Source organism: Leguminivora glycinivorella, chromosome 22, assembly GCF_023078275.1.
Source record: "Leguminivora glycinivorella isolate SPB_JAAS2020 chromosome 22, LegGlyc_1.1, whole genome shotgun sequence".
In the NCBI taxonomy this organism is placed as follows: Eukaryota; Metazoa; Arthropoda; class Insecta; order Lepidoptera; family Tortricidae; genus Leguminivora; species Leguminivora glycinivorella.
Window position 1 is genome coordinate 7,720,874 of NC_062992.1, and position 25,717 is coordinate 7,746,590.

At 38.9% G+C, this 25,717-nt stretch overlaps 1 protein-coding gene across 1 annotated transcript; it reads left to right on the top strand.

Moving 5' to 3' along the window:
* Positions 1-657: 657 nt before the first annotated feature.
* LOC125237827 (facilitated trehalose transporter Tret1-2 homolog) lies at positions 658-24,981 on the top strand. The gene is made up of 9 exons (XM_048145025.1): positions 658-746; positions 17,164-17,390; positions 17,734-17,800; positions 18,065-18,321; positions 19,424-19,556; positions 21,405-21,538; positions 22,268-22,363; positions 23,379-23,558; positions 23,913-24,981. Exons 1-9 carry the CDS (start codon positions 674-676, stop codon positions 24,213-24,215), a joined length of 1,470 nt encoding a protein of 489 aa, XP_048000982.1. The 5' UTR covers positions 658-673; the 3' UTR covers positions 24,216-24,981.
* Positions 24,982-25,717: the final 736 nt, after the last annotated feature.

The following is a 25,717-nucleotide window of genomic DNA, read 5'->3' on the forward strand; positions in this document are numbered from 1 at the left end:
TTTTACTTCTCATGTGTTAAAAAACTCGCAAGTTCAGGATTCTATTCTTCAACTATAGGATCCTTTCACTTGCTCGTTTTTCAATTCCACACTCGGCGTTAAAATACAACTTTGGCCCCTTGTATAACAAATAACTATTGTGCCATTATTGTGCAATAAAGTGGTTTACTACTACTACTACTACTACCACTACTAAAAACAACAATAATTTACTCTGATAAATGTTTATATTGTTTATGCCATGTTTGTGTAATATTTAGACTACTAATTCTAACTTTATAATGAATCCACCAAAACTAAAAACTAACTAATTATCACAATCATGACTAACTGGCTAATGACTTACTAATAGGACTTAACCCTTTCCAACTACACTCCGTTAGATGACATAAAAACTCCAAATCGGAAAATCAAAGAAAATTACACTGTTTATTTTCCTGCTTCCGACAGATATATAGTTGTTGTATCTTAGCTTTATTGTGGCAAAAGCTTGACCAGTCATTAAACGCTCTCACTCGTTGACGGAATTCAGTAGCGGACGCGCGCGGCAATTGTTTGAAATTCGAACACATTTTTTTTAAATTTGCGTTTCACTCGCGGCCAGTCCTTTTTAATTTTTTTTAATTAAAGTGGGCTAGGCTAATAAAAAAAAAAGTGTTTTAAGAAAAGTAAAATGTTAAAGTATACGGTGAAGAAATATTGTTCGGAAGGGAGCAGGATTAATCAAGTTGTCATGGCTTCTTTAAGTAAGTTTTTTTAAAATATAAATTAGTGAAAAAAAGATAATGTTTAAAAATATTCAAGTTTCATAATTTAAAATAATATTATATAGTTAAATCGATTCACACGGCGAAGAATTATCGCGCGAAAATCAACATAATATAATATTAATTATTTTTTACCCAAATATAATACAAATCAATCTGAAATTTAAAAATAAACGTTATATTTTATAGGTAAATAAATATTTGTAGGTTGTTTAAGGGATGAAAAGCACTCATTTCTGTAGAGGTATAGTTTGGTGCACAAACGTAGAAAAAGTTCCAATATACTGAGCTGACTGGAAAGTTGCTGTTCAGAGGATAATAACTTTCGAATATTTGGGTATTTGATGTAGGTAAATATTTTATTAGGTACTCGTATCAACTGCGGATACCTATCTAATTTTCACACTATCGCATGTCTATCAAATACTTCTGTTTGACGCATGACGCAAACAGGTATACAGTCCGCCTGATGGGACGCGGTCACCGTAACCTAGCTATCTTACGCAGGCACGTAAGAGAAAAAGTAAGAGAATAAAGTAACCTATGTCATTCTCCATCCCTTCAACTATCTCGACTTAAAAAATCACATCAATTCGTCGCTCCGTTTGGCCGTGAAAGACGGAGAAACACACATACACATGCACACACTTTCCCATTTATAATATTAGTATGGATTTATTTCGGTTTATAGGTAGAGTGGTGTGTCAAACACACTGTGTCTACAAACAAATACAAATTAAATACAAAAATATTGAGATAATCTTGCCATATAGACTATAGCCGGTCAACCAAATCTTGGCACTGAAAAAAGGAAGGCACGCGTTTCATGATGACAATTGGCCGCTGAGCCCTACATTTTTAAAATTTGCTGCCTTTTGCTTGCCAAGATTTGCTTGTTCGTCTATATCTATTCTTAGCATATTAGGTAATTATTATCTGTCTTCTAATAACCTAACCACAAATTTAAAATTTAAAAAAAAACCTACGGCTATATGTTATGGACCAAGTGATAAATCGGGCACTATACATAATGCCCGGGCATTATGAATAATGCCCATTGTGAGTGGGCAGTTTGATAATAACTATTCAAATAATTAAATTGCCCGGGCATTATACATAATGCCCATCCTCTGTTGGGCAAAGTAATAATAACACATCGAATAGCTGAATTTTGCCCGGGCATTATACATAATGCCCATCCTCTGTTGGGCAAAGTGATAATAACATATCGAATAGCTGAATTTTGCCCGGGCATTATACATAATGCCCATCCTCTGTTGGGCAAAGTAATAATACCACACCGAATAGCTGAATTTTGCCCGGGCATTATACATAATGCCCATCCTCTGTTGGGCAAAGTGATAATAACGTACCGAATAGCTGAATTTTGCCCGGGCATTATACATAGTGCCCATCCTCTGTTGGGCAAAGTAATAATAACACACCAAATAACTGAATTTTGCCCAAGAATAGAGATTTTTTATTTTATTTACACAAAGAAAATTACACAGTATGAGAATCCATACTAATATTATAAATGGGACAGTGTCATAAAGTCGGCGGCCTGCTGAACGGATCACCGGAATCTGGCTACCGCAGTCTCACCTCTCGACAACCTTTCAGCCACTCTTTAAGTGTTGCACTGTTGTCGCACCGTGTGTGCGGCCGTTTTGCAGGGCCCACTCAATGAGTTGGCAAGTCACCGCCTGTCTTTTACAATTGTGAGACTTATTGTCAGGTGCCCGATAGTTTCCTCCCATAGCCCTCTATCCAGTTCATCCAACTTATAAAACAATAACCCATGACTTTGGCTCCCATTGTAGCACAAAAGTGCTGCACTGCAATAGTCTTTGCACCTGGCGGGGACCATCTACGGTTGTATCATATCATATTGTGCGCTCGGGGTGGTATCCGCCACGTGTATCCCTTGCCTTTAGATTAAAATGTCTTAAAAGGCCTCTGTGCTGTTGGCTTTGGCCCCCACGCATGCCTCCCAAAGGTCCACGCATGTCCACGATCCAGAGATATGCAAAAGACACACCGAATAGCTGAATTTTGCCCGGGCATTATACATAATGCCGATCCTCTGTTGGGCAAAGTGATAATAACATACCGAATAGCTCAATTTCGCCCGGGAATTATACATAATGCCCGTCCTCTGTTGGGCAGAGTAATAATAAAACATGTAGCAAAGCCAATAGATGGATTGGCGCAGCTTCAGCAGACTTTCGTGCCGATCTGTTCAAGAGACTGTATGCAGTTTCATATCAAACTACAAAGGACACCGTCGCGAGCCGCCTGCAATGCCGTAGGACCTCTCGATGTCAAGGATGGCTAAGATAGGACTTATAATCAATGATTTAGAGTTAAACGACAAGTCCGACATAGGCCGCAGATCAGAGCTCGCTTCGAGCCTTAGTGAGACATAGATGATGTCGGGGGAGGGCGAGAGCCATAAGGCAGAGCTACTGGTAAGCGCTATCATAAAAGTGTCCTTTCACGCATGGCAAAGATAGTGAAACGCCTAGTTTGTTTAGTAGGTATGACCAAGTGTCCCTTTTTCGCTAGGAGAGGGATAAATAGCACTTTAGGTGTCAAAAAGCAATTGTTAATAAACTTAGATGATGAACTAGCTCTGCAGAATGCGTACGTAAATGCATGCTGTTCCTTTAAAAACATAAAAATCACTATATGTATGCCTTTCAGATTTGAGGAGTTCCCTCGATTTCTCCAGGATTCATCATCAGAACTGGGTTCTAATAAAAATGAGACCAATCTGTATGCATATACATTCAATCAAAAAAAAATGTCTAAATCGGTCCAGTAACGGCGGAGATATCGTGGAACAAATAAAAAAAAAAACAAGTTGAGAACCACCTTCCTTGAGATTTAAGGGCGGCGGTTAAAAAGTATGCTTATTCAAGAAAGCGCAATTTATATTTCATTATTTGTTAGGAAACACCCAGTATACTTATTAAACTTATTATCAAATTGCCCAACAATCACGTAGCAGTACCATAATGTCCGGGCAATGTGATAAAAATGGCGTTCATGCAAACTAGTTAAACTTATTATCAAATTGCCCAACAATCACGTAGCAGTATCATAATGCCCGGGCAATGTGATAAAAAATGGCGTTCAGAAAAACCTGTTAAACTTATTATCAAATTGCCCAACGATTACGTAGCAGTATCATAATATTCATAATGCCCGGGCAATGTGATAAAAAATGGCGTTCATGCAAACTTGTTAAACTTATTATCAATTTGCCCAACGATCACGTAGCATTATCATAATGACCGGGCAATGTGATAAAAAATGGCGTCTAGACAATGTTTAATCACTTTGCCCAATACAGCTAGGCATTATTCATAATGCCCGGGCATTATACATAATGCCCTTATTAATCACTTGGTCCATAACATATACATGTAAATACAAGCTCTTAGTTCGTCCTGTACAGCGGTGCAGAGTTAGCATAGACGGTAATATACTATCGAAATAGATGGAGTGCACAAAAAAATAGCAGATAGATGCAGCAATTTGCAGTTGTATCTTAATCTATATAAATATTAATAAAAATATAGTTCATTCGAGAGGAATTAATGAATGAAGTATGTATTAAATCGAAGTTTTAATTTAATAAATTGATTATCCAATCTGACTGGCACACGCTATTAAATTATTTCCCGAATTTTACATTAAGATATGATGCATCAGTTAATTGGTATGACAGGTAGGTATAATAAAAAGATCGTTAATAATATCGATTTCGAACGCCGATAGTTATTGGGGAAATAAACGTATTTCTAATACCTATTATGTCACGTGCGTATAATATTTGGAGCTATCTTTTATTTCTGTAAGAATTAAAAACTTACAAGAATATAGGAAGTTCTGAGGTTAAATGTTGTTCAGGTTAGGAACCTTAAAATGTAATGGTCTCCTTGCCTAGCCGTAGTAGGTAAATGGACTAATATATATAAAAATAGATGCACGCTTTATTTATTTAGGCTTGGTTGATTTGTGTAAGGTCGTCAAAAGATATTTATTTTCCCCTCACTAGCTCGGAAACACGTGTTTTGTCCTTTAATACCAGCGGGTAAAAACGCATTTTATCCACTAGTGGGTAAAGTAATTTGACCTTGAATAAATTCAAAATTAACTGCTTTAAAATTGATAAAAGTAGGTGAATCTAGTAATAAAGATGACTTACCACCTGTGGAACTACTGGAAGCAGTGGTAAACGCATTTTTTGCGTTGTAGTTTCCTCGCTATAGTGAGGGGAAAAGTTTTGTGTTACACTCGGGTGCAAATGTATTTTACTTCTCGTGTGTTAAAAAACTCGCAAGTTCAGGATTCTATTTTTCTCAAACCACTCGCTTCGCTCGTGGTTCAACTATAGAATCCTTTCACTTGCTCATTTTTCAATTCCACACTCGGCGTTAAAATACAACTTTGCCCCCTTGTATAACAAATAACTATTATATTTCTAGCATTGAACATGTTAAAATATTTGTGACGTTTTCAAGCAAAAAAAAAAAACCCCGACCGCGACATAGTAAATTGATTTTCATGAAACATGGCTGAAAACACTCCCGACTAACTCAGCTTTCTGACAAAAAAAAAACCGGCCAAGAGCGTGTCGGGCCACGCTCAGTGTAGGGTTCCGTAGTTTTCCGTATTTTTCTCAAAAACTACTGAACCTATCAACTTCAAAACAATTTTCCTAGAAAGTCTTTATAAAGTTCTACTTTTCTGATTTTTTTCATATTTTTTAAACATATGGTTCAAAAGTTAGAGGGGGGGGGACGCACTTTTTTTTCCTTTAGGAGCGATTATTTCCGAAAATATAAATATTATCAAAAAACTATCTTAGCAAACCCTTATTCATTTTTAAATACCTATCCAACAATATATCACACGTTAGGGTTGGAATGAAAAAAAAATTCATCTCCCACTTTACATGTAGGGGGGGTACCCTAATAAAACATTTTTTTCCATTTTTTATTTTTGAACTTTGTCGGCGTGGTTCATCTACATATTAGTACCAAATTTCAGCTTTCTAGTGCTAACGGTTACTGAGATTATCCGCGGACGGACGGACGGACGGACGGACGGACGGACGGACGGACGGACGGACGGACGGACGGACAGACAGACATGGCGAAACTATAAGGGTTCCTAGTTGACTACGGAACCCTAAAAACTAAATCTAAATCGGTTCATCCGTTCGGGAGCTACGACGCCACAGACAGACACACACACACACAGACAGACAGACCCGTCGTTTTTGCGTCGGGGGTTAAAAAGTACTTACGTACCACATTGTCGCTTAAGTTAAGGACGCTCGGACAGATCCTTTGTATACAGATACGAGCAAATTTCAACCTTACGGTAAGCAACAAGGGCGACATTTTATTTGTAACCGTCACATTTTTCGTCCCAGAGGGGACCGATTTTTGAATTTCGAACGCACGAATTCGCCGTTCGAAAGTCCGTGGAAAACGACGTAACGCTATTTTTGAAAAAGGACGGCTAGTAATGTTAAATCTATTGGTAAAGATTACTCGTTTTTGATCCTATTAGTAGAATGTAAATCGCTAGTAGTGGAGATATTATTGAACGAAATTCACAGAATCAAATAGTCGACATTCAAAAATCTGCCCCTCGGGGGACAATAGTTATTTGTTTTACAAGGGGGCAAAGTTGTTGTTTAACCGCACGTGCCTATATTGATACCTGAGCAAGCGAAAGATTCCAATATTGAACCGCGAGCGTAGCGAGGGGTTCAAAAAGTGGAATCTTGAGCGTTGCGAGGGTATCAAGGCACGAAGGTTAAACAAACTTTGCCGCCGAGTGAAACACAAAATTTTTCAGCACACCAACACGAACCAAATACTGACTACAAACATGAAACTAAATCAAATCCCATCAATTAACCCAAAATGTATGATTCAAAATCATCAATTACAGGAAAATTCTGCCAGCCAGCTTAAGACATCAAGTTAAAATTTGTATGAAATTACTTTGCACTCTTGTGGATAAAATGCAATTTTGCTATCTGTTTTCGAATAGCAAAGTAAGCCTTTACCAGTTGGTGTGGTGAAAAATATCTGAATATGCACTCTAAGAGCGGTTACAGAATTCGCCCGATCCTACTCTCATAGCCGTGCTACTACCGTACAAATATATATATATATATATATATATGGCCTTAGCGTCTATTTCAGACGATTTATGGTGCAATTCAAATTCAAATTCAAATTCAAAATATCTTTATTCATGTAGGCCTAGTTACAAGCTCTTATGAATAGTTCATTACATATATATTATGATCTTAATCTAACCTAATTATCAGAGCAATTTATTGTTGTAAATTATTGTTCATAATAATATTGAGTCTATAATATACAATTTCATATAAAAATAATCGTTAAACAAAAAATATATAATTAGGTATATGTATATATAAAAATACATGTCTAGAATATTTCTAGGAAAAATCCAATGTCCAAAAAAATACAATATTAATTTCATCAACAATAATAATAATAATAAACGTAAAAATAAGAAACCATTTCGAATAACAATTAATCCCACGTTGTTTTATCATTCATGTAGTCTTGTGTTGTATAATAAGCTTTGGAAATGAGTACACGCTTTACATGATTCTTAAATTTATTAATTGACAAGTCAGTAATATGATTCGGAAGTTTATTATAAAATCGAACACAATTACCCATGAATGATTTTTTAATTTTACAGAGCCGTGTGAAGGGCACCGCGAGTTTATGTTTATTTCTAGTATTTATATTATGTACATCACAGTTTTTCTTAAAATTACAAATGTTTTTATGTACATACATAATATTCTCATAAATATATTGACAATGCACTGTCATTATATTAATGTCCTTAAATTTATCTCTAAGTGAGTCTCTATGGTTCATTTTATATATTGCTCGAATAGCCCTCTTCTGCAGAATAAATATGGTATTTATCTCTGAAGCACTGCCCCAAAGTAAAATACCATATGACATAATGCTGTGAAAGTAACTAAAATAAACTAATCGAGCTGTTTTCACGTCTGTTAACTGACGGATCTTGCTCACTGCAAAAGCTGCAGAACTAAGTCTATTCGAGAGGTTAACAATATGGGGACCCCACTGAAGTTTAGAATCTAAAGTTATACCAAGAAAAACTGTACTATCTACCAGTTCTAATTCCTCATCCTTCACAACGACACTTGTTTGCTCATTCCTTACGTTACTATTAGTGACAAACTTAATACATTTAGTCTTTTTTTCATTTAATAATAAATTATTAGCATTGAACCAGTTCACTACTTTAGAGATAGCATTGTTTACATCACTGTGAGCTTGTTGCTGTCGTTTGAGTTTGAAAATAAGTGAGGTGTCGTCTGCAAACAATACTATATCATGGTGGGTCTTTACAAGGAATGGCAAGTCATTTATGTAGATAAGGAACAGGAAAGGCCCCAATATTGATCCCTGTGGTACACCCATAGAGACCAATGACCCAGTTGATCTCTGTCCATTGACATCTACCCTTTGTATTCTACCATTTAAGTAGGACTTGAGTAAATCTAGTGCTGATCCTCTGACTCCATAATAATGTAGTTTCCTGATCAATGTTTCATGACAAACACAGTCGAAGGCCTTAGATAAATCACAAAAGATACCTAAAGCATCTTGTGACTCCTCCCAGGCATCGAAAATATGCTTAATTAGCTCAACACCAGCATCGGTTGTCGAGCGACCCCGTGTGAAGCCAAATTGCTTATTATGCATTAAATTATTAACGTTAAAATGTCGTACTAATTGAGAAAGAACTAATTTTTCAAATATTTTACTGAAAGTTGGCAGCACAGATATTGGTCTAAAGTTAGTGGGGTCAGAGTGGCTGCCGGATTTAAATAAAGGAGTTATTTTGCTATGTTTCATTAGATCAGGAAACTCGCCGCAGTCAACACTGTTGTTGAATATAACTGCTAAGTCAGGCGCTACAACCTCAACTAAGGATTTTACGGCATGGACGGAGACCCCCAGAGGTCACTAGTTTTTTTGACATTAATTGATTTAAATGCCTTTACTATATCTGAGGTACAAACATGTTCAAAATAAAGGTCTCTACAACACTCCGGAACGTTTTCCTCTAATAATGTGACGGCAGATAAGGGTGATGAATTTAAATCCTTAGTTGTGAATGCTGGTATCTCGGTGAAAAATTTTTCGAACTCTGTTGCTACTTCAAAATTGGAATCTATAATTTTGTTATCAATATTCAGTTTAATATCTTTTACTGCGTGTTTCGAGCGACCAGTTTCCACATTAATTACTTTCCACGTTGCTTTAATAATGTCAGAGCTATTTTTTATTTTATTACTAAGATAATTTCGCTTAGCGATATGACAATCTATCTTGAACTTCTTCGAATATTGCTTAACATGTTCTTTAAATTCATCACTCGTATTAAACCGCCGTTCTTCATACAAGGCATACAATGCACGTCTTCGTTGATGTAACTCTGCAGTAGCCCACTCACTAAAAACTGATGCACCACTAACTACGACCGATTTTGAAGTAAATATTGCATTATAATGTTGCAGAAAAGTGTGAAAGAATGAATTATACATACTATTAGGACTCATATCGGAAGACAGGGAGGGTAGCGCCTGAACCAAACTTTGCTTCATTCGTTCCACGCGGTCGGAGGTTACTGGTACAAAAGTTATTTGTTTTCTCAAAGTATTTTTCCTTAATGTCTCAAATACTATCAATTGGCCTAAATGGTCTGATTCTAAGTTGCTAATTACATCTTTAGTAGTAGGAAAAATATCAGTGAAAATATTATCTATACAGGTTGCACTAGTGGCAGTCACTCTAGTAGGCTCCATAAAAATATGATTGAGATTACATGATTTGAAAAGATTCAACAATCTGATACTTATTGTTGAATTTTCCAAGATATTTACATTAAAGTCGCCGCATATAAGTATTTTTTTACTAGAAGATGATATTTTAAGTAGCACAGATTCCATAATTTATTCAAAAGTTTCAAAATTACTTAATGGCGGCCTATACACACAGACAACAATAAATTGCTCCAATTCTACAGCACTTAGTTCTATAGTCCGTTCAACAGACATGGAAACAATATCCTTACGTTCCTTAAATTTTAACTGGCTATTTATTATAATTAACGACCCACCATGTATGGAACTATGTCTGGTGAACGAACTTGCCACCTGGTGATTATTAAATTGAGGCATTAATTCATTGTTTTTTAACCAGTGTTCAGTAATGCATAAAATGTCTACATAAAATTCGTTCATGAATAGTTCAATTTGTAAATCTTTTCCTCTAATACATTGAATATTTTGATGCACCAGGTGGATATACTTTCCTTGCTCACAGTATTGATTCTTATAGTTACTTAAAATTAAATTGCCAGAGACAGAATCTTTTGTCTTAGAAGCTAGTTTAAATCATTGGTTATGACTGGAACCAATTCCAAGTTCATACTTTGCTGCTCAATAGGAGCAGAGTTGTCTGCCAAATTCTTGGCAGAAATGTCAAATAAATAGGATAGCGATAAAGCTATTTGTCTTTTATAATAATTTGAAAGGTAACATTTACCTTTAGTCAAAAACACCATAGGTATATGGTATTTACTAACAAATTTGTTAGTGTCAATTATGCAATGTCCGAAAGACAACCAATAACCGTACAAATAGTTCTACGGTTATCACGGATCTTTTTTATATACTATTACGTCGGTCGCAAACAAGTATACGGTCCGCCTGATGGAAAGCGGCCACCGTCATGGACGCCTGCAACTCAAGGAGTCTCACGTGCGCGTTCCCAACCCATTAGAAACTTGGACACTCTTTGTCTGTGTTAAGTACACAGCAAAAAAGAGTGTATAAGTTCCAAGCAGGGTTAAATGGGTTGCCGACGACTCAAAAGACAATAGACGGAACAAATTAGTTCCGTAGGTTTTTTTTTTATACTACGTCGATGGCAAACAAGCATACGGCCCGCCTGATGTAAAGCGGTCACCGTAACCTATGGACGCCTGCAACTCAAACAGTGTCACATGCGCGTTGCCACCCCATTAGAAACTTGTACATTCCCTTTTGCTGTGTTAAGTACACAGCAAAAAGGAGTGTACAAGCTCTAAGGAGGGTTCGGGTTGCCGACGACTCAAAGGACAATAGACGGAACAAGTTAGTTCCGTAAGTCCTCCCGTCATCAGCACACCGCACCCTCGTTGAGCTCTGGCAGCCTTACTCACCGGCAGGAACACAACACTATGAGTAGGGTCTAGTGCTATTTGGCTGCGGTCTTCTGTAAGGCGGAAGTACTTCCCTAGTTGGGCTGTATTCTAGATTCGAGCGAGACGATATCCGTGCTGTGCCCTGTGCCCTACCACACAAAGCGGAATATCATTCGCTATGCCCTACCTCCTACAACTTTATTTTCACTAATTCGGATCGGACGTAGTTAGATAGATAGATAATAGTTATTTGTTATACAAGGGGGCAAAGTTGTATTTTAACGCCGAGTGTGGAATTGAAAAACGAGCAAGTGAAAGGATTCTATAGTTGAACCACGAGCGAAGCGAGTGGTTCTAGAATAGAATCCTGAACTTGCGAGTTTTTTTAACACACGAGAAGTAAAATACATTTGCACCCGAGTGTAACACAAAACTTTTCCCCTCACTATAGCGAGGAAACTACAACGCAAAAAATGCGTTATCACTGCTTCCAGTAGTTCCACAGGTGGTAAATCATCTTTATTACTAGATTCACCTACTTTTATAAATTTTAAAGCAGTTAATGTGACTTTATCCAAGGTCAAATTACTTTACCCTCTAGTGGATAAAATGCGTTTTTACCCGCTGGTATTAAAGGACAAAACACGTGTTTCCGAGCTAGTGAAGGGAAAATGATTTATTGTCACAACATGGTCGTTACAATCTATACCTTATGATATATCTTAAAATTATATATGTAACCTATACAATACAAGGAAATTTAACTTACAATCTAGGTATTCGTGACAAGTGGACAGTCTCAGCTACGTACTGGAGCCTCACCTTTCGGCGTGGTTTCAGCGCTGATTTTCAGCCTGCCCGGGTTGAGGCGGTGACACAAGACGACTACTAAGTACTTACATATTATTTAAAAAAAAAAAAAACAAGAATGCAAAAATTTAAGTTTTCAATTACTTACAAAACCTTAAAAAAAGATATATTTTTAACATGAAATTAAGTAAATACTTAGATACACTATAAACCGCGCTCTTACGCCTAATAGAGGCGTGTTCAGTTATTTCTGATCACCTTGGCCGCTTTGATATATCTGATGGTGACTGAACGAGAGATTTTAAGAACTCGTGCGTCTGTCAAACAATACGTCATTAAAGTAGGTATTGTTCCTCGTTCTTGTGAAACCTACAATGGAGCGGGCTGTAGAGATATTCAGAATCACAATGTGGAATCTGAAAGCAGTTTACTAATTTAGGAATTTAATCCAGAAAATATGAGGATGATATAAAGAATAATTAAAAAAAATAACCAACATAAATAAAATTAAATGACGGTCTCCTAGCCTCGAATATTTTTTTGTCAGAAGTGGAGGTAATCCTCATTGGAATTGGATACTGTCAGTTCGGTATTCGACAGTATGCCCGACTAGGGTTGCAAAAAAACGGTTTTTTTTCTGGCTTGAAAAAAAACATGAAAAAAAACCGTGAAAAAAAACAGTTTTTTTTCTGGAGTATGTTTTTTTTCTAAAGTACGAAATCTCAAAATTTGCAAAATAGTTAATACTTTTATACGGTTTTTTTGACTTAATGTTAACTATTAAACGAATTTAATCAAATACTTTAATTTCTGGTCTTATAAAAGTAACATTTACGAAATCTGTAGTTGACAGTTATCACTATTTACTGTTGGCAACACCACCGCCTCTCCACGCTACACGCAACATCGGGGATTCCCCAATAAACGTTTGTATACTGAATGTTAATTTAAAATGTACGTTATTGTTATTGAAACACGTTACAACTCACGAAAAACCGTTATTGTCGTATTATTTGTTCATCTGAAAAAAAAACCATATTTAGAAAAAAAACCATGGTGCTCGGTTTTTTTTCATGTTTTTTTTCACAATTCTGAAAAAAAAACATTTGGTTTTTTTTCTATTTACAACCCTATGCCCGACTCTGCTACGCTGGAGATCCGTCTATAGGCTAAGCAGACTGCTTACCATCACAAGTGTGAAGTATAAATCAGTCATCAGGGCAGTCAATTATGTGTTATAAGTAGATCCTTACCAAGAGTTTGCCATTGACATATTAGATAGCAAATAAATAGATAAATAAATAAATACATACATACAATCACGCCTGTACACCATAAAGGGGTAGGCAGAACACATGCAACTAGGTACTCATGTTTGGGGTTGAAAGAAAACGAAATTGTGACATTGCAGTGAATAGTGCCGTTTGTACTATGCCTACCATCTCCAATTCTCCTTAAATTGCTCAAAAGTTAACTGGAAGAGATCCCTTAAAGGGATAAGTTCGCCTTTGTACTAGTGATATGCTCTTTTTTGTGTGTTGTATTATTTTCTGGTACAAGAAAGTGCTTTACTATTACTATTACTACTACAAATTGCCAATCTTTCGCCTAGGCCACAATTTAAATAAATAAATATTGGACACCTTACACAGATCAACTTAGCCCCAAACTAAGCAAAGCTTGTACTATGGGTGCTAAGCGACGATATACATAAAATAGATAAATACATACTTATATACATAGAAAACATCCATGACTCAGGAACAAATATCTGTGCTTATCACACAAATAAATGCCCTTACCGAGATTCGAACCTGGGACCGCGGCTCAGCAGGCAGGGTCACTACCGACTGAGCCAGACCGGTCGTCAACCCCTATCCCAATGTCGACTTTTACGACACCCACGGGAAGAAAGGTGGTGGTGAAATTCTTAACCCGTTCATCACACGGGCAACCAGTTTATAGCTGTAAATACTCCTAATACCTTTAAATAAAATCGAGATGACCTGCTTTGGACTCATAGTACATTCTTCGGTCTCATTATTTGTCAATTAGCTGTATAACATCTGTTATAATATACCTAATTGTAATTGGGGTAGGTTAGTCACGCTTGTCGTAAAATACAGATTATTCAGGTCATACAAGTTTTACTACATTACGAAAAAACCTAGTCGCCAGTCTGTCGGTGTTTTACAGGTTACACTTCGGGGAGTGTGCTCAAGAGCTACACGAGCTTATTCCACTGTCCCCATTCTACCATCGGACTCTTAAACGCACGGCCGGTTTCCATCCTTTCTTGGTAGATATTCCGCGAATTAGCACGAAATGCTTTGCTTCTTCTTTTCTTATGCGCACTGCCAAGGAGTGGAATTCCTTGACGGCGGCTATATTTCCGAGCTCATATAAGTAACCCGGGAACCTTTAAATTAAGGGTGAGCAGGCAATTTCTGGGCGAGCTCACTCCATCGTAGGCCACGTCTTTGCCTTCGGCTAGTCCGTGGTCAAGAGTAAGCCCATTCATAATAAAAAAAAAACTACACTCTTCCATAGAAAATGTCAAAGTCACATTTCGGGATTGGGTTGGTAAATAAATAACCTGTATAAAATTTACTCAATGTGTAAATTCTATTGACGATGGTAAATAAAACAGAGTCCCACTGAGCTCATCAGACAACTAAGCTACCGAGATTTATCCATCTGCCCCTAAAATGATCGCCTCCCTTATATAAATGTAAACATTAAGGGCCATAGTTGCATTAACCACAGTTAAAAGAAACATCAAAGTCAAGCAGCAGAAGTTTTTGGAAAATCCTATACTTAAGTATAGAAAAAATTGTGACCGCTAAATTCGGTGACAGACGGTTTGTTGCACCCGCTCGCGATCCTTAGGCTGCAAATTATATTGTCATTGTTATGTTTTAACTAGATTAATGAAATTGTAGCAGTCGTTTACACTGCAAGAGGTTAATAACACGCTGAAAGACATTGATTCTGATTCATCCAGAAATGTCCTGATTCCCGCTGAACCTTCGAGAAAATGTCAACCGTACAAAATACCTAATACAGCTCGTGAAACAACATCTCCTTACAAAATGTACCGACATAACTGTGAAACAGCTGCATTCATAATTTGGTTTGCAATGTTTGCAAACAAAATTCCCAATACAGTTCGCCAGGTAACATCTCCGTACAAAATGTACTGGCGCATTTGCGAAACAGCGGCAGATATAATTTTGTTGCAATATTTGCAGTGCCCAATTGATCTGCCTATTAAGGAACCAGTGGAAACTGATCTAGCTTCTTCGTTACTTCCTTAATAAGTTATTAGAAGGGTCGCGCGGGGTGATGTATGCTTTTGCACGTGTTGTTGCATGAGGAAGTAGGCTTGACCATAACGCGAAAAAATGGCCACCTTCACTCTGTCTGCATCTTTAGATCAGCTTATTATGATAACAATAATAAATATGAAGGCGGGTGGGACAGGACTCTGGCTTGCCTTGGCTGGCCGTCCAGAGTGGAGTCGTTAAGGGCTACATGTTCCAGGGGTGGAAGTGAAAATTTGCATAAAACGCGAGTTGGTACAGTGGCTTAACGGCCACTGGGCAGAAAGTGGTGTACACCTCTCGACACTCTTGAGTTCTCACACCGGTGTTGCCCTTGAACCATCCTTTTTGTGGGGGCCCATCTTGTAGGGACGAGTCACCGCTTCGGCCCCGTGCACGCCTCCCAAAGGTCCGGAACACCATTGTTCCGTGATGGGAAAGACATACAATACAATTAATATTTAATGTGAAGTTTCAGCTCAGAAATTCGGATGTGGATCAAAAGCTGCCAAAATAAAATAAGAGCAAATAAAAACTTTGAATACTTCAGCTTGAAGTATATAGAGTTCAAGCCTTTCAAATAATCAATCAATTATTTATTAGTGATAACTACAAAATACACAAGTAAGAAAACAGAGACCTTTGGCTTTCTTTATCATCATCATATCAGCCCTTTATCGCCACTGCTGAGCATAGGCCTCACTTCTACTACGCCACATGTCCCAGTCCTAGGTATGCTAGTCTCATCTAATTGTGACCCGATATTTTTCGGATGTCGTTCACCCAACGAGCCAACGGGTGCCAACTCGGTTACATCTGTAAGCGCTTACTAAGCGGCCATCATTCCGTTAACATTTTAGTCCACCTGACATTACTTTAGCTTTCCATACTTCCTCAGTGATTCCCCGTTGCATTAATAGACTTTATGAATGGGACAATGTAGCATTGGAATTTGTTCCCTGCCAGATTTAATTACGTTGTTTTCCCGTTCGACTATAAGTGGCAAGTGGCCTTTATAGGTTAAGCAATTGCTAGTTATTGATGTCTGTGCATTTTCATTGACATTAATATTTGTTTGTAAACATGTTTTTGGAAGAGTTCGAGGACTGAATTTGACACGTGGTCAAATGGGTACAATGCAATTTAGGCGTGTTTGGGTCATACAATAGTACATGACATCCTTGTGTGTCCATATAGATTTTAGGCACACAGCAAGAATGTAAATGGAAATCTCTAGAATATTTTGTTTATTGAATTATTGTAAACAAATGCAACTTTTAAATTGCTTCAGTAGCGAGGCGTATCGATGATCGTGAGCCGTGTTTGACTTAATATTTAAATGTATACTAACTTAACTATCCACCTTACCTCAACTATTTGAGAATCCTTTCCAGCTTTTCGAGCGGTAATCTTATAGATAGTAGAGATGAGTTTTTGTTTTAAATACCTACGATACTAGCGTTTCGCGTCTTCCGAGCGATTTTTTACTCTGCCCGTCGACGTACTGTCCTGGATGGCTCATGTACTCACCCTCATCTGTTTTCCAGTGGTCCTCCCCGTGTTATCGTAACGTACGGCATGGCAGTGGGCTGGCCCTCCTGGGCCCGCGTCTCATCAACGATCCAAGCCTGTCCGTATCCACGTACTGTCCTGGATGGCTCATGTACTCACCCTCATCTGTTTTCCAGTGGTCCTCCCCGTGTTATCGTAACGTACGGCATGGCAGTGGGCTGGCCCTCCTGGGCCCGCGTCTCATCAACGATCCAAGCCTGTCCGTATCCACGTACTGTCCTGGATGGCTCATGTATACCCTCATTTGTTTTCCAGTGGTCCTCCCCGTGTTCTCGTACGGCATGGCAGTGGGCTAGCTCTCCTGGGGTCGCGTCTCATCAACGATCCAAGCCTGTCCGTATCCACGTACTGTCCTGGATGGCTCATGTATACCCTCATTTGTTTTCCAGTGGTCCTCCCCGTGTTCTCGTACGGCATGGCAGTGGGCTGGCTGTCTCCCATGGGTCCGCGCCTCATCAACGACCCGAGCCTGTCCGCGACCGTGTCCACAGACGTGCTGTCCTGGATGGCATCCGTGGTGTATCTGGTGGGGACGCCGGCCGTGTTCCTCTTCGGGTACATCGTGGACAACTGCGGGAGGAAGAGGGCGCTCATGCTCACTTCGCTGTCTATGGCTGTGAGTATATATATCTGGTGATTCAGTCCATCTAGAATACGCCTAAGTTTACCTTTTGCATCGGTTTGATTAGAACAAAAGATTAGAGAAAAGAGTGTCATAAATAGCCCGCTTGATGGTGTCTTCGTCCATGGACTGTTGAACACCTGCAACTTGCACACTCTCGTTGAGTTCTGGCAACCTTACTCACCGGCACGTACACAAAACTATTAGTAGGGTCAAGTGTTATTCGGCTGTGGTTCTTTGGAGGTGGAGGCGGGCTGGCATCACCACACTAAGTCAATGGAAGTTCCATACAAAGTTAGTTTGATAACACTATATTTAGGGATATTTTTGTTCACAGGTATGTTGGGGTCTCAAACTTTACTCCACATCTACATGGGCCCTCATCACAGCCCGAGCTATCATAGGTAAACTTTAGTCACATTTATAATGTTGAGGCTTTTTATAAGAAACCGATCATTAATTTCTACCCTAAATCATTATTTTCTGATGAAATTTGGCTTTTCTCACAACCGAACAATCATCACCATCTATCAGATATGAGTCGCTACCTACCGACGATACGTCCCGATCTCTTTCAAAACTTTTGGAAACTTACCCAATACCAAAATGAAATTTATTTGTCACCATTCAGGAATTCAGTGTGTTCAAGTTTCATTAATTTCCGACAGGCCTGGGAGTCAGTGGCTCCTACGTGGTAACCCCACTCTACATCAAAGAAATAAGCGAAGACTCCATCCGCGGAACTCTTGGAAGCCTGGTCGTCCTCAGCCAGAATCTCGGCAATCTTGTGGTGTATATTATGGGAGAGTACTTGAGCTACCATGCGGTTCTGTGGATCTGTCTGGCAGTGCCGCTGGTGCATTTGCTGGTGTTTGCCACGATGCCTGAAACGCCGTCTTACTTGTTGAAGTGTGGAAAGGTTGAGGTGAGATATATACCGCTTGACAACTAATACCAAGAACTTGTGTAGGCACTAGAGTTTAAGACAGTGATTTGCTATCTGACCTGCTAATCCTCACGATGTTTTTCTTCTCGGAAACGCAATCCGTAAATATCAAATACAGATAGTTTCATCATCATCCTCCTTGCGTTATCCCGGCATTTGCCGCGGCTCATGGGAGTCTGGGGTCCGCTTTGACAACTAATCCCAAGATTTGGCGTAGGCACTAGTTTTTACGAAAGTGACTGCCATCTGACCTTCCAACCCGAAGTGTAAACTAGACCTTCTTGGAATTAGTCCGGTTTCCTCATGATGTTTTCCTTCACCGAAAAGCGACTGACATTTCGCACATAAATTCCGAAAAACTCATTGGTGCGAGCCGGGGTTCCAACCCGCGACCTCCGGAACGAAAGTCGCACGTACTTATACAAATAAAGATAGTTTATATATCAGAATGTGTTTAGAAATTTAAGCTTACGTTACGGATTACAGAACTTAATAAAAATGCATTTTAACATAAAGCGACGTGCTGGGATTTGTAGGCATGACCTTCGGATTTAAAGTCGCACCCTATTACACCTAAAATTAGGCACTGGTCCTGCCAAAAGCAAATAAGCGATGAGCTAGATATTCGCTCTCTCTTTTATTTACACGGGAGCTACGATCTTTTGTTCGTTTCTCTATCGCCGATACCTCATCGCTTACTGGCTCCAAGGGTGGATTCAGCTTCGTACTCAGGGATGGGTCATCTGGTGAATTTGTATGACCAACCTGGGCTCCGTTTATGACCCCTATGACCCCGACCCACGCATGGCCGCGCCGGTGGATCCGCGCATGAGTTGCTCTTGGTAAGACCAGGGGCCCATTTCTCGAAGCTACAAGTTACAATTTAGAAGTGGTTGTCAATGTCTAATATGACAAGTTGGAAAGAGACTTCCGCTTGTAACTTGTAACTTTCAGTTTTGAGAAATAGGCCCCAGCTAATGCAGAAGAGTATTACGTACCTTAAGGTGTGTTAGTTCTTTAGATGGCATCATTCTATGACAGCCATGTTTCATTTCTGACAGCACTTGTAACATTTGTGCAGGAAGCTCGTGAAGCCCTGGGATGGTTGCGATGTCGCCAGAGTTCAGAATCAGTGGACAACGAGTTGAAGATGCTCCTTATAGAACTGGAGCAGAACAAGACAAACCAGTTCCGATACGCCATCAAAACTCTTGGTAAGTTGGCTTCACTCTGCGTCAGTCATACATTATTCAGCAATCTCCGAAAAGTTTGTAAGGTACATTTGGATTTTGATAAAAATTGGTAGGCTGATAGTCCATGATCTAACTTTTGAACCATAAGTTTAAAAAATAAGAAAAAGATCACAAAAATAAAAATTGTTTTGAACTGAAAAGGTTGAATAGTTTTTGAGAAAAATACGGGAAACTACGGAACCCTACACTGAGCGTGGCCCGACACGCTCTAGGCCGGTTTTTGTTAGTCGGTTAGGTCGGTTTTTGTTATTCGTATCAATGTCTTTTGAAGGTCTGTTAGTCAGGCTTATGTAACAAACAATGCCCCTTATTCCACTGTTTACATTGAATTTCACCGGAATTTATCCAGTAACTTATTGACAATACAAATTGAAATCAAATAACTTTCCATTTTATTCCGTAGACTATTACAAACAACTTTTTATTTATTTAGTGAAATGAGACCTTGAAACTTGTGGGTGTTTGACTGTTTGCGTTTGGCCCGATTTGAGTGATTGGAGACTAAGTTGGTATCAAAGTTTTTAATATACTTTTCACCTACATATGTAATCATTAAAATTAATATTTATTAAGCACCTATTAAGTAAGGTACAGCGGGGCAAATCTCGACTGGGGGCCAAATGTAACTGGTCCATCTTTTCCATGTTTATCAATGTTTGCATTATTAAATAGAGTGTAGACCGGTTATATATGTATAGTAGGCGTGTTCAGTGGATACATGTAGAACTCAACATCATAGTGTAATAATGGAAGACATGGATTAGTTACAATGGCCCCCCAGACGAAATTTGCCCCGCTGTACCTTACTCAAATTGACATCTTGTCCGCCATTACTGAATTAAACAGTAGGGGACAAACGTCATCATTTCATATAAGTTTGACGTTTAAAACCCTTGCTCAGTCTGTATTATAATATCAAAATCGATGTTGCATTAGCTAGGTTTTCTAGATAGGTACTTAAGAATACACGTGATGATCACATGTACAATAACCAAAACCAACATTATTGACACTAAATAAACACAAAAACACGTGACGATCAAAATCCCAATTTTATTGACACCACGATTTGTGCAAACAATTAGGGATAACCGCTAACAATGTTTGTCATTAAATTGGTGTTACAACACATTCATATCCTAGCCAACGACGCTAATGCTTCGTAAGCATCGTAGCTAGCTCTTCTTATCCCTCTTCTACTAGTATAGTGGCGCGATAGAGCAAGACTGCGTTTCGTTCATTACATAACGACATCACACGGCACTCGGTAGGCATTTTGTCGCTGTGACCAGTCCAGTATAATTTGCTTTCAGATTATGAAGAATTGCCACATATTTTGAGGCCATTGTGGCATGGAGGGTTGCAGGGTGAAAGTATAACGAATAATGGAAATGTACGTTGTACGTCCTTGTAACACTTCTTCGTAACAAATAGTTTGTAAAGATATAAGCACGATGGACCGTGTTAAATGAAATATGTACTTGTTTACTTGATGCTGAGGTTTTAGCTATAGGTGAGAAGTTGTGAGCTTCAGACAGGGTGGTGGCTTGGCCAAGACTTAATGTAGGTATGTGGATAAGTTCAATAGTTGTAAATACAATTATTGAATTGCCAGTTCAAGAAAATCAATTAGAGACGTTGAGAGATGCCTACATACCTACATATATGAATTGATTTTCGCTTTGTTCTGTCGGATAGGATACAGAAACTATTCACGAAAGCTGGCTCAGTTGTATGTAGTACAAGACACAATATCTTTGCTCCAGCCCTTAGATATGAATCTAATCTATGTCTTCTCCGTTTCTGCAGCATCAGACCGCATTGCCTTCCGTGCCTTCAGGATAGTGCTCACCATAACTCTGGCTCGGGAGTTGTGTGGCTGCCTGGCTGTCCTCCACTTTGCGTCCAAGATCTTCAGTGAAGCCAACCATAGCGGCAGCTGGGTAACTACCGTTTCAATTCAACTTCTCTTCTCAAAATACCTCTGACCCCACACTGATCATACCAAAATGACAACCTATGCCCCAGGCCGTCGCGTTTCTTACGCGTAATCGTAGACCGACATTCTATAACCACCTAAATAACATCCTTGATACAATTAGGTACTTGAAGATCCTGACATTCCTGACTACTATTTAATTAATTACTAAACCTAAAGACCTGTTCACCCGACTACTACGGCCAAGGTTCTAATGAAAACCATTAAACTAGTTTTCATAACAAACCGGACGGTTGCACCAAACCGTCCGTTACCGATGTAAGCGTTCCCTAATCTTTTTTGTAGGTATAGAAACTTCCATAGACTTCTGCTGCGTGACGTTGATGTGTCTCCTAACTGTGGTAGATGCATCCTGCCCGTAAAGTGTATCCGATCTTGACTCACAATAAAGTCGTCCATCATTTCTATGAGTGAAGATCGGGCAGTCAAAAGAGCCTACTTGGGAAGACCGAATGGACGCCGTCCTGCTGGTCACCCAAAATATCGTTGGGCGGATAGAGTGGAGGTTGACCTCGGCGTCGGCGAAAGATGGCGCGATACCGCTCAAGACCGAGCAAAGTAGCGTACTCTTGTGTTGGAGGCCAAAACTCATTTTGGGTTATCGCGCCAGCCAAGTAAGTAGTAAGTATCATTTCTATGAAAAATCTTCATCAATGAAATCGTACCATTTCAGGTGTTGACGGCCAACCAGCAGACGGCAGTTTTGGGCGCAGTGCAGTTGTTCGGCTCCGTCACCGCTTCCACCTTGGTGGAAAGGACTGGAAGAAAGGTGGGGTTAATCTTTCATCATTTGATGTTCGTTATTTTCGATGAACAAATTGCCAGTTAGTTCTTCATTCTTGGATGTGACAGTTGGTTGACTTTTGATGTAACTATACATTGTGTAGGTATTACGGGTGGAAAGTGAAGGATTACAAACGAGAGGCTGTTTTTTTTTGACAACTTACACAGATCAACCTAACCCCAAACTAAGCAAAGCTTGTGCTATGGGTGTTAGGCGATGATATACTTACTTATATAGATAAATATATATATACATAGAAAACATCCATGACTCAGGAACAAATATCCGTTGCTCATCACACAAATAAATTCCCTTACCGGGATTCGAACCCGGGACCGCGGCTTAGCAGGCAGGGTCGCGCTAGGCCAGACCGGTCGTCGTATTTGAAGCCCGAGGCCAAAGGCGGAGGGCTTTAATAACTCGAGTTTGTAATCCTTCAGCCGCCCGTGTTATTCACAATGTTTTTCATCACACTTGCGAAGTAATAACCAAATTTTAAACTATATGTATTGAAATACCTACGCTGACCTTTCGAACATTCGTCCGCCATCTTGTATTTTTGACAGGTCGTGGACGGTAAATAGCTCATTAATCGGTATGCAGGCATGTAATAACACGTTTTCGAGGGAGTGTGAGGGAGTGTGCCTGTGTGGTGACGGGTTAAGAATTTCACCACCCCCTTTCTTCCCGTGGGTGTCGTAGAAGGCGACTATGGGATATGGGTTAAATTGTGGTGTAGGCGAGAGGCTGGCAACCTGTCACTGCAATACCACAGTTTCGTTTTCTTTTAACCCCTTATTTGCCAAGAGTGGCCCTGAAGCTTTAGTAGTTTCATGTGCTCTGCCTACCCGTTTATAGGATACAGGCGTGATTGTATGTTGTTGTTGTTGTTGTTGTTGTTGTGATGAAAAATACATTTAAAGTTGTGGACCGATTTGTTTCGGTCAAAGGTTGACTCGACGCAGTACAATGATAATCTTTGTTTTTTTTTTGTTTTCAGCCTCTTCTGGGCCTGACCTGCTTCGTCTCGGGAGTATCCATGTGTCTCCTGGGCTCCTGGTTCGCTATTGGAGGCGGCGGCTGGCTGCCTGTAGCTGCGCTGTGTCTCTGCATCTATTGCGATGCTGCAGGGTTGCAACCTGTACCATTTGTGGTGATGACCGAGATGTTCTCCTTCCAAGTAAGTTTAACTGAGTATCTAAAGCCTTGCTTTATCTTTGGAGTTTCCATGTGTCTCCTAAGCCTAAAGCGTAAGCTAAACATTAGATGACACTGCTGGTACAGTCGAATTCATAAATATTTGTACATTTCTTCACCTTAACTCGTTGCAATAAGGCGAAAAAATGTACACATATTTATGAACTACATATGATGGCTATGTTAGTAGAATTGTCAAAACTGAGGTCTAAAAGGTGTCGAGAGATGGCAGTCTATGCACACTACACATTTTACTTTGACAGTAAATCTCTATAATACTCGATCCTCTTTGCTGTTGGTAACTTAACACTGAGCTAATCATTTCCATTATTTCCAGCTCCGCGGCACTGTGACCTCTCTAGTCATAGCCTTCGCCTGTGCCCTAGTCTCCATCGAGCTCCGATTCTTCCACCCACTTTCCGAACTGGCCGGTCTCCACACAGTCTTCTTCCTATTCGCTGGTGTTTGCATCGTCAGCACTGTGTATATCGTCATCTGCGTGCCAGAGACAAAGATGAAGACCATAGACGAGATCTACGCTCGGATTGGCGGAAAAAATCAAGATGACGGGAAAATTCAAAATGGCGGAAAAGATGGCGCCAAGCGGAACTGTGAAGCGCCTGACGTAACGCGGTTGTAGGTTAAATTTTAGGTTATTATTTATTGTTTGTTTAGGAATAAGTAGTTGTGGATATTGGTAATGTGATTACCGAATTGTATAGTGAATGAGATTTAATTTGTTTTTAGTAGAAGAAAATTTGTTCCGTTTAAAGTAAGAAAATGCTAAAGATAGTTTATAAAGATGGATTTTAAATGTTTAGCCATTATATTCAGGGTAATATTTAGTTTGGCAACATATTAAATTAAAATCTCTTACTGCATGTAATGTACCTAATAAAAAATAACTAAGTATGTAGTTTAAATTTGAACTTGAAATGCTGTCAATAGAGATGAATATCATTCCTCCATACGCAATTATTGTGTTGTGTATGTTTTAACCAAAATGTTTTACGTAATACTTTGATTGAATGATTAGGCGTTTTTAGATTTGAGATATAAATAGATTGCATCTGTCGCTGTGTTTGAAAAATAACTCCAAGATAGTAGGTACAGTCGGTCGAACATGTTTGTCATTAGAAAATTGCGCAAAATTCGAAATATCCCATGGGACTATAAAGATTCGCGGCCACATTAAAAAAAACTCTTTTCTAATGACGGAAATGGCTTGACAGACTTTGACTGTAGATTTTTCGTCAGTTAATTAGTTTATCGGACATTTCAACTATTTGTTATAAGTTTAGAATCGATGTATTGGATAGTTATTGTAATGTATTGTAGATTATATTTACAATTAGCATTATTGTAAATAGCGAAGGCGTTTAGATAAAAATAGAAAATACTTAAAATGCGTGTTGACTTTTCTTAATGTATTACACAGTCACCTTATGTATTACATGTCATTAAGTACATAGCTATACCACCGCAAAATTATTTTACTGAAAGTCAATAATACTCATTAAGTATTCAACCACGAGTTGGGCCTTGTGTTTTTCCACGTTTTTGACCGAGCGAAGCAAAGGCAGCTTGAGAAATAATTAGGGCATGCTCCCGGTATTTCCCGGGAAATCCCGGTAATTTTATGGTGGCGAAAGAACCGGGACTAAAATTTATGAATCTGTGCTCCCGGTTCTTTTCCAAATATCATTTATTCATTTTTTAAATTGCATTTGCGATGGCATTTTTAGTATATGTAAATAACTAGTAAAGTTGAATCTGACAACATAAACATGATATTTATTGCAAATAGTGCAATTTGCAACATTGCTTGAAACCATGGTACTGTTGTACTTCCTTATATAACGTAAACAAACCACAGTAATGAATTGACAACTTTTCAAAATTTTCAATGTCCCTAAATCGAAAACCATTTCGAGATATACGCCTGTAGATCACAAATAGTACATTACATCAGAGGCCGGGAAAATGAGGATTTCCGGCCAAGTGGGTATATACGGCCGAGCGAGCGTGCGAGCGAGGCCGGATAGGAATACGAGGCCGGGAATCCGTTTTCACGCCGAGGCATGTATAGTGCTTTTCTCAAACATACAATGAAATAAAAAATGTTGTCGAAATTAAAAAAAA